Here is a 14,196-nt window from a genome sequence, read left to right as displayed (position 1 = left end):
TATTAGCTTTTTAGCCACTTCTGTTTCTTATTACTAGGACACACACATATATAAATATATATTTTTATATATATATATAAACATATATATGTTACTGTAGGTACACCTAGCTTGATTTAATGTAGCCTAATACAACAGTCCTGCAATAAATACTTCCTTCGTGAAGGTTTTAATGTGCAGATTTTGCTGTTGAATTGTTTTTTATTAAACTAAAAGATGTCCAGTATGTTTTCTTCCCCATTTGTATCAATGACTAATATAGACAATGTGTTCTGCATCTACAAGGTTCATTGTGTAGTCTATTTAAGGTCACGACTTGGTTAAGGTTGAGTCAGGGTGAACACTTTGGGTTACCTGAGGATTGTGTGGGTGTGGTTTAACTAGACTTACAGAGACGTTGCATCACCTTTTTTCAATGAAGCCTTGCCCATCTTCATACCAGTAAGAATTAAAAAAAGATAAATGACCAAATCTTTTGTAACTTTTGAAATTGCGTCTTCATGAGGGACTCCATTGCTTATATGTTTTCAGAGCCTTTGAGACAAAGTCAAAGGTTGGGGTATGGCAAGTAACAGTTAATAACCGTTTGATTACCATCATCTATGTCAGGGACACATTTGCAAACAGGTTGGGCTGGTTAGAGAATGTAAGGAGGCTGTGACAGTAAATCAGACACGAAGTCTCAGGAGCAGATGGAGAATGAAGAGCGTTTTCTATTTGTTTACTTTTCTTCAGTGTTTTGAAAAATATGATATGGATGTGCGTGAACCAGGTAAGAATCTTTACCCACAAATTAAATGTAACTATTGTGACATACTGCACTGTAAAAAGGTAAAATACTGGCAGCTGTGGTTGCCAGAACTTCAACGTGAAAAATTAACAATGTATAAAACAACACGGTATGTTAGTTTCTTTGCAACTGTAGATTTCACAGTTGAGAACTGTTTTTTGAAAGTGACAAAATAATGAATGCAAAAAAATACAGGGCTGGCTCTTAAATGTATTATAAGTTATATTTCCGTTGCCAGCACAATGGTCCGTATATTTAACAGTAACAGTAACCACATTATTTATTTTTTAAATAACAAATGAAATTTACAGTATTGATATGTTGTTCATATTACAGTGTATTTCCGTTATCAGTACAATGTTTAGTACAATTAACAATGACTAAATGTATTTTTTTCCAAGAAATAAATTATTGTTTGGGCTGATACACATTGATGGTGTTTCACTCTCATAGAATCTCTTTCTGTAGACACTTGTTTCAGTGTGGTTGGAGTTCTCACCGGGTTTGTGTTTGTAAAGGTTTACCATGAATGTGTCTGAGGAGAAAGAGGACGGCGTCTCTGCCTCTGAGCAACATGACGGCCAGATCACAGACAAGAGGTGAGATAAACTTTTCTCTGACTCTTCATGACTGTTCGTCATCTCAGGGCTGTAAAATATAACTTGTACTCTCTATGTTGTGTTGAAGCCAAGTGAAGCAGGAGAGACCAGAGTCATGTGGACCCAGCTGTGTGTCCATGAAGAGCGGCCGGTCTATTAGTGTACCTATTGACTTCAAGAATGAAGAGCCGATTGTGGAGCCAAGGTAAGAATTCAAAGCACAAATATGTTATTGCAATCTCTAAGATCTGGCCAGAATCTTTGTTTAAAACATAAAAAAATTAAAGGACAAAGAAGTAGAGCTGCCCTGAGGGCGGTGTACATTTTGATATGTTTGATAGCTGATTTAAGGTGAACACAGAGAAACTTTCTGTTAAACTGTGCTCAGTTATCATTCTGTACAGTGAAGCTTTTTGTAAATGTTGGTCTATTTTGTTTCCATAACTCGTCTTCTTTCGGACTAGTGGAAAGAAAACATCCAAAATACACATTCAGGTGTTTATTTTATACTTTGTCTGTTTACGTCTGTAGATTTCTCCTAAATTCACCAAAAGTCAACATTACATAATGCCTGAGGTGACAGATAACACCTGCATTCTTAACTCAGGTGACTTCAACAAAGCCGTTTCATTATAGTCATCAGTTACTGGAAGGTACCTGGCCGTCGGTCAACATTCCTCAGAAAAACCGAATGTTCATTTCCTCCAGCAATTCAAAGTACAGGTTAATCGTCTTTTGCAAAGGTTGAGTGGGGGAAGATAATGGATGGATTTGTTAGGTGGACTGAAGGTTGCAGACTTTAAAAAATGTAAATCAAATGTTTTTCACTCAAGACATCCACAAATACACAGCATGTCTGTGTGTGTGTGTGTGTGTGTGTGTGTGTGTGTGTGTGTGTGTGTGTGTGTGTGTGTGTGTGTGTGTGTGTGTGTGTGTGTGTGAAATGACCTCATGTTTTCTGGGTTTGCAGACCTCACCGGAAGAGGTCAGAGGTTCTCAGTGAACGGCCTGACCTGAAGCACCATCAAAACCTGGACTCTGTTTTTATGGTATGGAAATGTACAAAAGCACTTTTTACTTTTACTTTTCAAACATTGAACCTTTGTGTTCTGAAATTGTACGCTCTGATTTTATATGAATATTAGTGATAGTTAATGCTGGTATTTCTGTCGGATTTAAGTACACACTTTCAACATTTTCAAGATCAACTAAAGAAGACTGAACTTCCTTTGTTTGTCTTTTTTTGGCACTGTCACTCAAAGGCATCTTCTGTCTGGAAAGCACCATGCAATCCAACCTGTTAGATCACATCGTGATAATCAGATACTGGTCACACATTGGCTGAGCTGCAAGTTGATTATGTGCTAATGTGATACGGTTCATAGCGGTTGTGAATTCTACAGCAGGCGGTATTCAGTCTCTATCAGCTGATAAACAACAGTAGGTATTTGGGCTGCAATCAGTGCAACAGTTGCAATAATAAAAAACATTTATATTTATTTATTAATATTTTTTGCTCACTTGGGCCTGAGGAACAAGCTTTGAGATGGTGATGATGGTGAACTTGTTAGCAAACATTTGCTTATTTATGGAGCAACATGTGTTGTAAAACCAAAACGATGAAATGAAGGACACTGAAAGTTTCAAGTTCTGCATGGTACCAAATAAATCCAGGGCAGAATTTAGATTTGCATTAATTGACCCTTTACTAAGTCCTGCCCCTAAAACACATACTGGCGTAGCATCGTCCAGCTCTGACAACTATCCGCCTCTGCTCCGTAGACTCTTATCAATGGTTTCAGATGTTCTTCATGTTCAGGCTGGTTTAGTGGATTTGGAGCTCGTCATAGTTAAACGTTGTGTAATACTGATACTCGTTACCCGGAGAGGTTGGGAGGAGATACACGTTCATAAAACGTAACGTTTCTATGTAAAAACCTGTGGAGCTAACGTAGTATGGTAGCACATCAATAACTAGCATTAGCACTTCTATGCTTATTTTCTGTGATCAGTGTAGCATTACAGCAGGCTAACTAGAGAGCTATCCGCTAGTTAGCTAGCTAGCAGTCTAGCTTGTTAATTCCACCATGCTTTAATGCTACACTGATGGACTTCATGTTATAGTTTTTAGATGAGTCGGCTATCAGCAGAGCCAGGTGGATATGATGTTTGTTTCCATCATTGTGAGAACATTTTAAATGGTACTCTTTATTCTTCCAGCTTCTTGAAGAAAACATCATGACTTTTGTCAAGGACGAGCTCAAGAAGTTCAAGAAAGTTCTGGGTCCAGAAGAGGGGCTGAAAGAAGATGGTGACATTATGGGTGGTGAAGATGAAGAGCAAAGAAACAGCAACAGAGATGCAGTTCTGAAACTCACACTGAACTTCCTGAGGGACATGAAGCAGAAGCAGCTGGCTGACTCTCTGCAGAGCAGTAAGAATTACAATACCGCTTCTGGAAATATGTACTTTTTCTATCTATGAACTCCAGATCTGAACAAACAATAGCCTAATGTCTGAATAATTTGTTTAAAATGTGAGGTTGGTGAGTAGTTTTCACTCTGCATAATTATTGCAAATTAAGGTAATCTGTTGAGAAATGTATGCATTCGTCAAAGGGTGTCATTTTGCATATTTACTGCATCCATTGACCATCTTTCTTGTTACTTCCTCAGAAACTCATGCTGTGATTTGCCAACGTAAACTAAAGTCTAAACTGAAGAACAAGTTTCAGTGTTTGTTTGAAGGAATTGCCAAAGAAGGAAACCCAACACTTCTGAATCAGATCTACACCGAACTCTACATCACAGAGGGAGGGAGTGGAGAGGTCAACGATCAACATGAGGTCAGACAGATAGAAGCAGCATCCCGAAAAACGGCAGGTTCAGAAAGAACAATCAGATGTGGGGATATATTTAAACCTCTACCCGAAAGAGATGAACCAGTCAGAACTCTGGTGACAAAGGGAGTGGCCGGCATTGGGAAAACAGTCCTAACGCAGAAGTACATCCTGGACTGGGCTGAAGACAAAGACAACAACAGTATACAGTTCGTCTTTCCATTCTCTTTCCGAGAGCTAAACCTGCTGAAAGCAAAAAAATACAGTTTGGTGGAACTTCTTCATCAACTCTTTACTGAAACCAAAGAAGCAGGAATCTGCAGATTTGAAAAGTTCCAGGTTCTGTTCATCTTTGACGGTCTGGACGAGTGTCGACCTCCTCTGGATTTTCACAACAACGAGATCCTGACTGACGTTACAGAGTCAACTTCAGTCGAAGTGCTGCTGACAAACCTCATTAGAGGTAAACTGCTTCCCTCTGCTCGCCTCTGGATAACCACAAGACCCGCAGCAGCCAATCAGATCCCTCCTGAATGCATTGACATGGTGACAGAGGTGAGAGGGTTCAGTGACCCACAGAAGGCGGAGTACTTCAGAAAGAGATTCAGAGACAATGAGCACGGCAGCAGAATCATCTCCCACATCGAGGAGTCACGAAGCCTCCACATCATGTGCCACATCCCGGTCTTCTGCTGGATCACTGCTACAGTCCTGGACCATATGTTGAGAATCAGAGAGAGAGCGGAACTGCCCAAGACCCTGACTGAGATGTACATCCACTTCCTAGTGGTTCAGACCAAACAAGGGAATGCAAAGTATCACAGCAGTGTGTCGAGAGATCCAGTCTGGAACTCAGAGACCAAGAAGACCATTCTCACTCTGGGAAAACTGGCTTTTGAGCAGCTGGAGAAAGGAAACCTCATCTTCTATGAAGCCGACCTGAAAGAGTGTGGCGTTGACATGAAAGCTGCCTGTGTCCACTCTGGACTATTCACAGAGATCTTCAAAGAGGAGCATGGGCTGAGCCAGGACAAGGTATTCTGCTTTGTCCATCTGAGCGTTCAGGAGTTTCTGGCAGCACTTTATGTCTTCGTGACGTTCATCAACACCGGCATCAATCTCCTGAGAAGAAGAAGTCGGTTCACCTCAGTACAGCTTGTGCCATTACAACTCGATATCAAATTGAAACACCTCTACCAGATTGCAGTGGACAAGGCTTTCGAGAGTCCAAATGGACACTTGGACTTGTTTGTCCGCTTCCTCCTGGGCCTTTCACAGGAGACCAATCAGATTCTCCTACGAGGCCTGCTGAAAACAACAGGAAGTAAACAAGAAGTCAACGAGATCTTAGTGAGGTACATCAAAAAGAAGATCAAGGGCAATCCGTTTCCAGAGAAGAGCATCAACCTGTTCCACTGTCTGAATGAGCTGGATGACCATTCTTTAGTGGATGAGATCCAACAGTACCTGAGATCAGGATGTCTCCTTGGAAACAAACTCTCTCCCTCTCAATGGTCAGCGCTCGTCTTCATCTTACTGTCATCACAAAAGGATCTAGACGTGTTTGATCTGAGGAAATTCTCAGCTTCAGAGGAAGGTTTTCTGAGGCTTCTGCCAGTGGTCAAAGCATCCAAAACAGCTCGGTAGGTGTTCATATACATGAAAGCATAAAATGTGTTGAAAATGCTAATTTCTGTGGCAGAGTTCAAACTACTTTTTCTTCTTCAGGCTGAGAGACTGTAACCTCTCACGGGAAAGCTGTGAAGCTCTGGCCAAAGTTTTCATCACCGAGAAATGTAGTCTGAGAGAGCTGGACCTGAGTAACAATGACCTGCAGGATTTAGGTGTAAAGATGCTGTCAGCTGGACTCAGGAGTACACACTGTAGACTAGAGATTCTCAGGTCAGTCTTTGTTGAATAGTTTATAATTTGAATGGATTAATAACCATCATTCAGATTCATGTTATTCTTGAAGATTAACGATCTCTTGGGGAGGCTCATGGTACTAAATCCAAAAATATTACAAACGATTTCTGACCAGCTGACCCTTTGCTCAGTCCCGTCCTCAAATGCAGACTGGCCAACCAAAGTGTAGCATCGTCCAGCAACTATCCGTCTCTGCTCCGTAGACTCTCATCAATGGTTTAAGATGTTCTTCATGTTCAGGCTGGTTGAGTGGATTTGGAGCTCGTCATAGTTAAATGTTGTGTAATAGTGATAATTGTTACCTGAAGAGGTTAGAAGGAGATATACACGTTTATAAAACGTTAAGTTTCTACGTAAAAGCCTGTGGAGCTAACATTAGCAGAGTACGTTAACACATCATTAACTAGCATTAGCGCTTCTATGCTACACTAGCTACTGAAGGTATACTGAACGTTTACACACGCTGCTTTTGATTTTTAGGTGAATAAAGACATACCCGGCATTATAGGAACAGTATGGTTTCTTAATTTCATTGTCTTCTTCAATTCATGTTTTGTTCCTTTACATTTTATCTGCAGACCTCACAATAGTTGTGCAGAACAAAATAAGCATTAATAAGGACAGGAAAGTCCTCCGTTTTGTGTCCATGACCCTCCCTAAAGCCGCTAACTGTGACTTCAGAAGTCCGCTCCGTAGTGCTGATAACGCCGTGGGACACGCTGCTCGCTAATCGCTCCAATAACGGCTACTTGCTCCATAATAATGCAGACTTTTACTGGACAACAGCTGCTAGTAAAGACAACACGGTCAGCAACACCTGTAATCAGTTGTCCATGTTAAATTAACCTGGTAATCGATAGGTATTCCAGGTACGGGTCACGTGATAGGGGTGTGAAGAACCAGGGAAGGACAGTCGTGACTGCTAAGAACCAATCAAGTAGTGAACGCGGGTGTGGGCGTCATCTAGAGAGAATAGACCAGACCAAGCAAAGGTCAATTGTGTCTGGATTGCGCCATCTAGTGGGATCAACTGAAACGCCGGGTGTTGCAGGAAAAAGGCAAAATGAATGCGGTCTTTACTATAATTTGGACAATTTTGTACCAATATTTGACAGGCCGGATTAAAAAGCCCAACGGGCCGTATATGGCCCGCGGGTGGTAGTTTGCCCATGCCTGGTTTAGACCCTTCTGTCTTGCTTCTCTCTGAAATTGCCTTTTCTGCTTTCACAAAAATGTGATATTTATTGCAGTTAGTGACAGTGTGGGCTCCATGGTGACATAGCTCTAAGTGCTTGACGGAGTAGCAGCGGGGGGCGGGGCCTAATCAAGGGTCAGTTGAGCTGAGTACAGTTTGACAGAAAGTCATACATTTTGCTAAAATGAGGGTAAGAGGAAGCATGAAATTTCCAAGCAGATTGTTGCAGGGTCGGAATTATTGATTAATGGAGGTGTAAATCTATTATGAAGCTTTTGATGTGTTTACAGGCTTTCGGACTGTCAAGTCACAGAGACAGGCTGCACTTCTCTGGCTTCAGCTCTCATGTCCAACCCCTCCTATCTGAGAGAGCTGGACCTGAGCTTCAACCATCCTGGAGGCTCAGGATTGACGCTGCTGCGTGCTGGACTGGATGACCCCCGCTGGAAACTGGAAACTCTCAAGTAGCATAGATTATATACTTGTGCAAATACATTATGGTTGTTGTATATCTGTGCATGTGTTAAGAGTGCTTTCACACCTAAACTGCTTGGTAAGTACGGTTCATTTGGACTGTTGTAAAAGCTGTCAATTAAACCAAGATGTGGCCCAAGTAGCCAAACCGAGGCCGTCTAAAAAGGTGGATCATGATCCGCTTCCTAGATGAATCTGGCACAGTTTGTGGTGAGAAAACCAACAACACTTTATGATAGCAGATATGTGATTTTAGCACCATTTCAAAAGCTTAACAACAAATAAATTATTCGCACTGTGTGTTCGCACCAGTCATCTTGGAGCATGTAAAGGGGCTTTTGTACAGTTCTGTTTCTACCTGTTAGTCACTATTCATCATAACATTAGGTTGATTTTCACTCTACGGATATTGATAATGCTTATATATAATTTTTGTGAGCTATTTGTGACACCAAAGAACATGAATATACAAATCAGAAGCATTAAAGTGCTGCATAAACTTCCGTCAGTCACCAGAATTTGATTTCCCATTGTGGGTCCTGATGACGCAAGATGAAAATCGCCATAACTGTCCGATCCACGAATTACCTGTCAACTTCATGTTTTTTCCCTTGGTCCAAAACAAATGAACCCAACTACAGGTGTGAAAGCAAACTTAGTGTCTGTTTTGATTCGTCTTTCACTGCCATTCACAAGTCTCTACCTTTTTCCACAGGATTGATCATTGTGGAAAGTGTCGACTGAACCCAGCACCTCTTAGGTGTAAGTTAAACTTTTCTAGTGTCACTGATCTGGTTGACTAAAACCTCATGTGATGAAGGTCACTTTCTTGCAGAGAATAAGATGAGGTTTAAATTGACCTCTAATGTGTGTACGGTAATTATAAAGCTACAAGGAGAATTAGCTTAGCATGAAGACTGGTTCTGTCCAAAGGTAATAAACACGTTATATTTCTACCCATACTAATCAGAAGCGGGTGACATATGCATATAACCAACGTCATTTTCAATCAACATGGAAGATGCATTGGTGATTTCAAAGGGCATTCAATTTAACGCTGTGTTTTTATGTCTGATGTCCTCCATCAGATTTCTGTGAGCTTTCACTGGACCCAACCACAGCAGACCGAAACCTCTCACTGTCCGACGACAACAGACGAGTGATGGTGGTGAAAGAGAAGCAGCCGTATCCCGATCATCCGGAGAGATTTGACAGCTGGAGACAGCTGCTGTGTAGAGAAGGTCTGACTGGGCGTTGTTACTGGGAGGTCCAGTGGAAAGGAAGGCTTCATATCGGAGTGACATACAGAGGAATCAACAGGAGAGGAGACGGTGATGACTGCTGTATCGGATGGAACGATCAGTCCTGGAGTCTGTCCTGCTCGGCTCAGGGTTACACGGCCTGGCACGATAACAAACCAGTAGACATAGCTATTGTCCCGCCGTCTGACTCCAACAGAGTAGCAGTGTATCTGGACTGGCCTGCCGGCACCGTGTCCTTCTACTGTCTCCCCTCCGTTGTCTCTTCGATCAGACAGATCCACCTCCATACCTTCCGCTGCACTTTCACTGGAGCCCTCTACCCTGCGTTTGGGTTTGGACGAATGGACCTCGGGCCTGACTCGAGATTGTCACCATCCTCAGTTTATCTGTCACAGATTGAAGACTAAATGTGTCTTCCTGTGAAGAACAGTGGTTCCCAAACTGGGGGGCCAAAGCCCTGATCAGACAGCAGTGCGTTTTAGCAGCCTAAAACCTTTTGTGATTGTTCTCAATGAGAGTGAAGCGTTTTGCATACTACTTCTGCGTGGCTGAGCGCCTCACGTTTTTCCCCTCTATGCTCCTTGTATTTTTGCAAGAGAGCCCCTAACAACGTCTCTAACTGAAAAAAATTAAGCGTTTTTTTATTTCTATAATTGTGGCGATGATACCCGGAGCTAAATTACTTTACCCGCCGTGGTTACTGTAACCATTGATTCACAGCAATTGGAAATAACTATGTTTTCATTCGAGTATAATCACCTGAACCTAAGAATCCTTGTATTATATTATGAGCTACAGAAGGAGCAGGTCCGTTGCCGCTACGTTTCTACAGTAGCCCAGAACGGACAAACCAAACACTGAATCGAGAGAAAAGCTTTCACGCTTTTACGTTACCATAAGGTCACTTTAGTTCTCCGACACGCTTTGAAAGGCAGGAGTGAGCAGAAGAGTATTCAGATTCCACTAAATCGTACTAACAGCTCCTTTAATCTGTCATTTCGGTAATTACCTAGCAACAACAACAACAACAACAACAAAAGACGCAGCAAATTGCAAAAACAATGCACTGTATTCATGTATATATATGTGTGTTATATGTATGTATATGGTTTCCAGGGGCACAGTAGTTAGAAATTGTGACTGTAAGAACAAGTGATAGATCAGAGAAATGGGATACCAACGAAGAAGTCCCGATACCAACAGACCTGAGCACGTTGAAAGAACTAAAATCAGTGTGAATCACCAAAATACCAAATCTGCAGTTGAAAACTAATGCACCAATACGCTCAAGAGACATCTCAGGGCAAAGTATCACTCTTCAGCAGAGATACTGAATACACAGAATCTGCACTTTGGCTCCGTTGTCTGCTGTCTGTTGGGATTGATTGATACAGGCGGCGGCAATTAAGTCAGACCAATGTTTTTCTAAGCCATTAGAGCATAATCAATGGCTAATTTTAGAAATGGATTGATAAAAAAACAATGGGAATTTGTGAAAGGACGTCACAGAGTGTCTTGTTGTAACTGCATAGTCAACTGCTCCACCCTGTGGTTGAATTGGGTGAGACAGTCAGAAACTAAAACAGCTGGAGTTGTGTGCCGGCTGCAGGGTTTTCCGTTACATTATGGACTAAAATAGTAGCGACACATAATCTGATGTCTTCATTTAAGAACTTGCAACAAAGAACGCCTTGAAAGACATGCATGTGTGGGAGTTTATGCTGCACCTTTCTTTCACATCAAGTTTTATCTAAGAAAATTTTCTTTTTCAACCCAGATTTGTTGGCGTTTAGCCTTTCAAAAACAATGTTTGCAGCGGGGCTCGCTTGCCCCACACAGTGATCTGTCACCATGCAGGACTCAAGAGACGCGACTGTGTTTTAACATAACTACAGTTTAAACGCTCACCGTCAGCATTGGTTCCGAGGAGCCAGGGATAGCCTACTAGCTAAGTACTTGTGCACATGACAGAACCACGGCAGAAGGCAAGACCAGGGTGCATATATAACGATATCCATAGAAAAGTGGCAGGAGAGGATGCACAAAGAGTGAGTGAATGAGAGCATAAAAACTCGTTCCTAATGTTGGAGGTTAGAGTAAATCCCCAAATTGTATATAGTTAGTTAATTATTTTACAACTGTATCATTATAAATACTATATTTCAAAATATCAGTCCTATAAGCAAAGCTCTCTAAGTTTGGTGAGAGTATCTTAAACCCATCACCCTACATCGGACACACCGGAAGCCTGAAATAGACTGAAGCAGACTGGCACGCGAACTTCCTACTATTACTATAATTATGAAAGTCTGCCTGGTCTTTTTTGTCTTTTTCTTCAATAAATGTGTTAGAAGATGTCCTTTTTGCTCCTATATTTTCAGGAGAAATGTAAATCTGTCAAGTATTTGTCATAATTATATGTTATAAATGCTTAAAACAGTGTGTAATAACAAAAAAGTAAATAAATGGATTTTAATTTTCATCAATTTCTCTTTATAAACAATTGTAAATGTACATGAACAGAACTTTTGAGATTACAAAAATGAACCTGGCACTCCTCACACATCCGGGGTGTGCTTTTATGTAGGTATAAACATTTAACAGCTATATACAATATAAGTATACATATTTATCCAAAAGAAAAAGTGTATATATATATATATACACACACACATGTGAACATAAACCTATAAACAATGGCAATGGAATTGAGGTGATAGTTCAAGTGATGGTAATAGTGCAAACAGAGGTAGTAGTGCAGTATGACTTATTTATTGTTCATCAGAGAGACGGCCAGTGGAAAGGAGCTGTTCCTGTGTCTGGTGGTTTTGGCGTACAGAGCCCTGTAGCGCCCACTAGAGGGGAGGAGTTGGACCAGCTTGTGTCCAGGGTGTGATGGGTCTGCAGTGACCTTTCCAGCCCGTTTCCTGACTCTGGAGCTGCAGGGTTTTACGTTGCATTATGGACTAAAGTAGTAGCGACACATAATCTGATGTCTTCATTTAACAACTTGCAACAAAGAACGCCTTGAAAGACATGCATGTGTGGGAGCAGGGTTTACGCTGGACCTTTCTTTCACATCATGTCTTTATCCAAAGAAATGTTCTTTTTCAACCCAGATTTGTTGGCGTTTAGCCTTTCAAAAACAATGTTTGCACTGTCATAAACGATGCTTCATCTGAAAAAAAACACATTTGGTAAAAGCTCAAATGTAATCTCACTTTATATAGAAACATTGAATCATTTAACCTTACAGCAAACCTTTTATTTATTGTTTAATTTCCGTATTTATCTGCACAGCAATATAATCTGACACTGCTGACTGAGTGATTAAACATGGGCCTTAATTATTTCTCCTTTTATTGGTATTAGTTATACTGATATAAGAACTAACTCTGTGAGGAAATGTTGACATGAGCACAAACAGTAACGGACGGATAGATGGATTCATTTAAAACAAACTATAGAAATGTGTTTATTTGCTACAACATGATTTAATGTCATGAATGTGTGGCTATTTCATTTGAAAACTAACATGAATTAAAGATTCAACCAAACTGAAATATGACGTTTAATTTATACATTAAATTCAGTCTGACAACGTGTGATAGTCGCAATGTAGTTTAGTTTATTTAGTTCATTTATTTTGCACAATTCAAACAATAAAATAAAAATAAACAAATATAATTTGACAACAAATGCAGAAATGTTGTCATGAAGATGGTTTGAGATCATCAATTAAATCAATTATTTCTTGAATATTTGAGGGCATAAAATTAGAGATAATAGGGACATTTTGTTGGAATAAAATCCTGTGGATTCCCATGACGAGCAGGTATATTGTTTGCTAATTCATTTCCAATATTTACAAAGAATTCATTACATTTTTTGATCTTTATCAAGTGAATTGTCACCATCCAAAAAGACTGAAGGAAGCTCTGGGTCGTCTTCTGTGCAATAATAATTGTGTGTAAGAGGGAGAATGTAATGGTATTTTTTAATTAGTATATATTTCTACATAGTATAGTATACGTAGTCTTGTATATATTTCTACTGAGTTTACTCTGAACTCAATTGAACGTCACTGTGTTAGCGTACAGGCCGAGATGTATCTTTCTTCTTGTTGCAAAGAAGAATTCACCGTTGATAACAGAGAGAACTGTAACTGTGTTGTAAGGGAATGTTCCAGCGCCAAGGCCGTCAGGCCGCTTCTCTTGGTTGCTGGCCGTTTGTTTTTCATTGTTGTTTCTATCAGTCTCAGACCAAAATGTCTGCAACATCGGCCCCCACCTTTGCTCCTTCTGTATAAAGAAAGCGCGTTCACTTTACACTTGGTTCTTCCTCAGAGACTGTACGCACTCTGTTGTGATGATTGAACCTTCTCTGCGCAGAGAGTAAATACTTAAAAGACGACCTCTATAAATATCACCCGAACAAGTTCTACCCTTCAACTTTCTCTCATGACTAATTTTTTTATTTTGCTTAGGATTTCTCTGCGGCAGTAGGTAAGGTATTTATTTTATTTATTCATATAAAATAATAATTACATATTATATAATATTTGTATTAAACATTATTATTATTATCTGACCTCAGCATCTCTACCCCTCGTTATCCTACTTCAGGATGGAGTCTTCCTCCACTCTTCAAATGTTATGCATGTATAATAAATTATTGTTAAATTCTGATGTTTTTGAGTTTAATTCAAGTTTTGCTAATTTAATCAGTTTTTTTATTTACATGCACTAAAGTTTCGTAATCGCCCACAAAAGCTTGATTGTGTCCGGTCGGATGTCTGAGAGGACTACATATGTTTGAACGGTCTTTCATGCTTGAGGTTGCAAAAAGTCCTCTTTACAAATAGATACTAGTTTGTATGAAGGGTTTGTTTTGAAGAGGGAGAAGTTGGTGGTTTTAGGTGTACCGTCCTCATAATAAATTACAACACACATTGATGTTACACCTGATCAGAAATACTCCATAGGAGTGTGTTTGTGTATTTAACTGTGCGGTAACAAGGGTCACATGGACTCACTCATCATTTTCTACACCCTCATTTCATTTGGCTGTTGGAACTTTGACACGGTGTGAATGGAGGTGAGCTGCACATA

The 14,196-nt window shown here is 40.3% G+C and overlaps 1 protein-coding gene across 1 annotated transcript; it reads left to right on the top strand.

The window, feature by feature from the left end:
• Positions 1-632: 632 nt before the first annotated feature.
• LOC306698138 (protein NLRC3-like) lies at positions 633-11,441 on the top strand. The gene is made up of 10 exons (XM_079162320.1): positions 633-772; positions 1,309-1,389; positions 1,478-1,594; positions 2,360-2,438; positions 3,610-3,823; positions 4,065-5,871; positions 5,957-6,130; positions 7,640-7,813; positions 8,539-8,585; positions 8,912-11,441. The coding sequence occupies exons 2-10, from the start codon at positions 1,316-1,318 to the stop codon at positions 9,490-9,492; spliced, it is 3,267 nt and encodes a 1,088-aa protein (XP_079018446.1). The 5' UTR covers positions 633-772; positions 1,309-1,315; the 3' UTR covers positions 9,493-11,441.
• Positions 11,442-14,196: the final 2,755 nt, after the last annotated feature.

Source organism: Pholis gunnellus (genome assembly GCF_910591455.1).
Source record: "Pholis gunnellus genome assembly, chromosome: 1".
NCBI lineage: Eukaryota > Metazoa > Chordata > Actinopteri > Perciformes > Pholidae > Pholis > Pholis gunnellus.
Note: the sequence above shows the minus strand (reverse complement) of the source record. Positions and strands in the feature narration are given on the sequence as shown.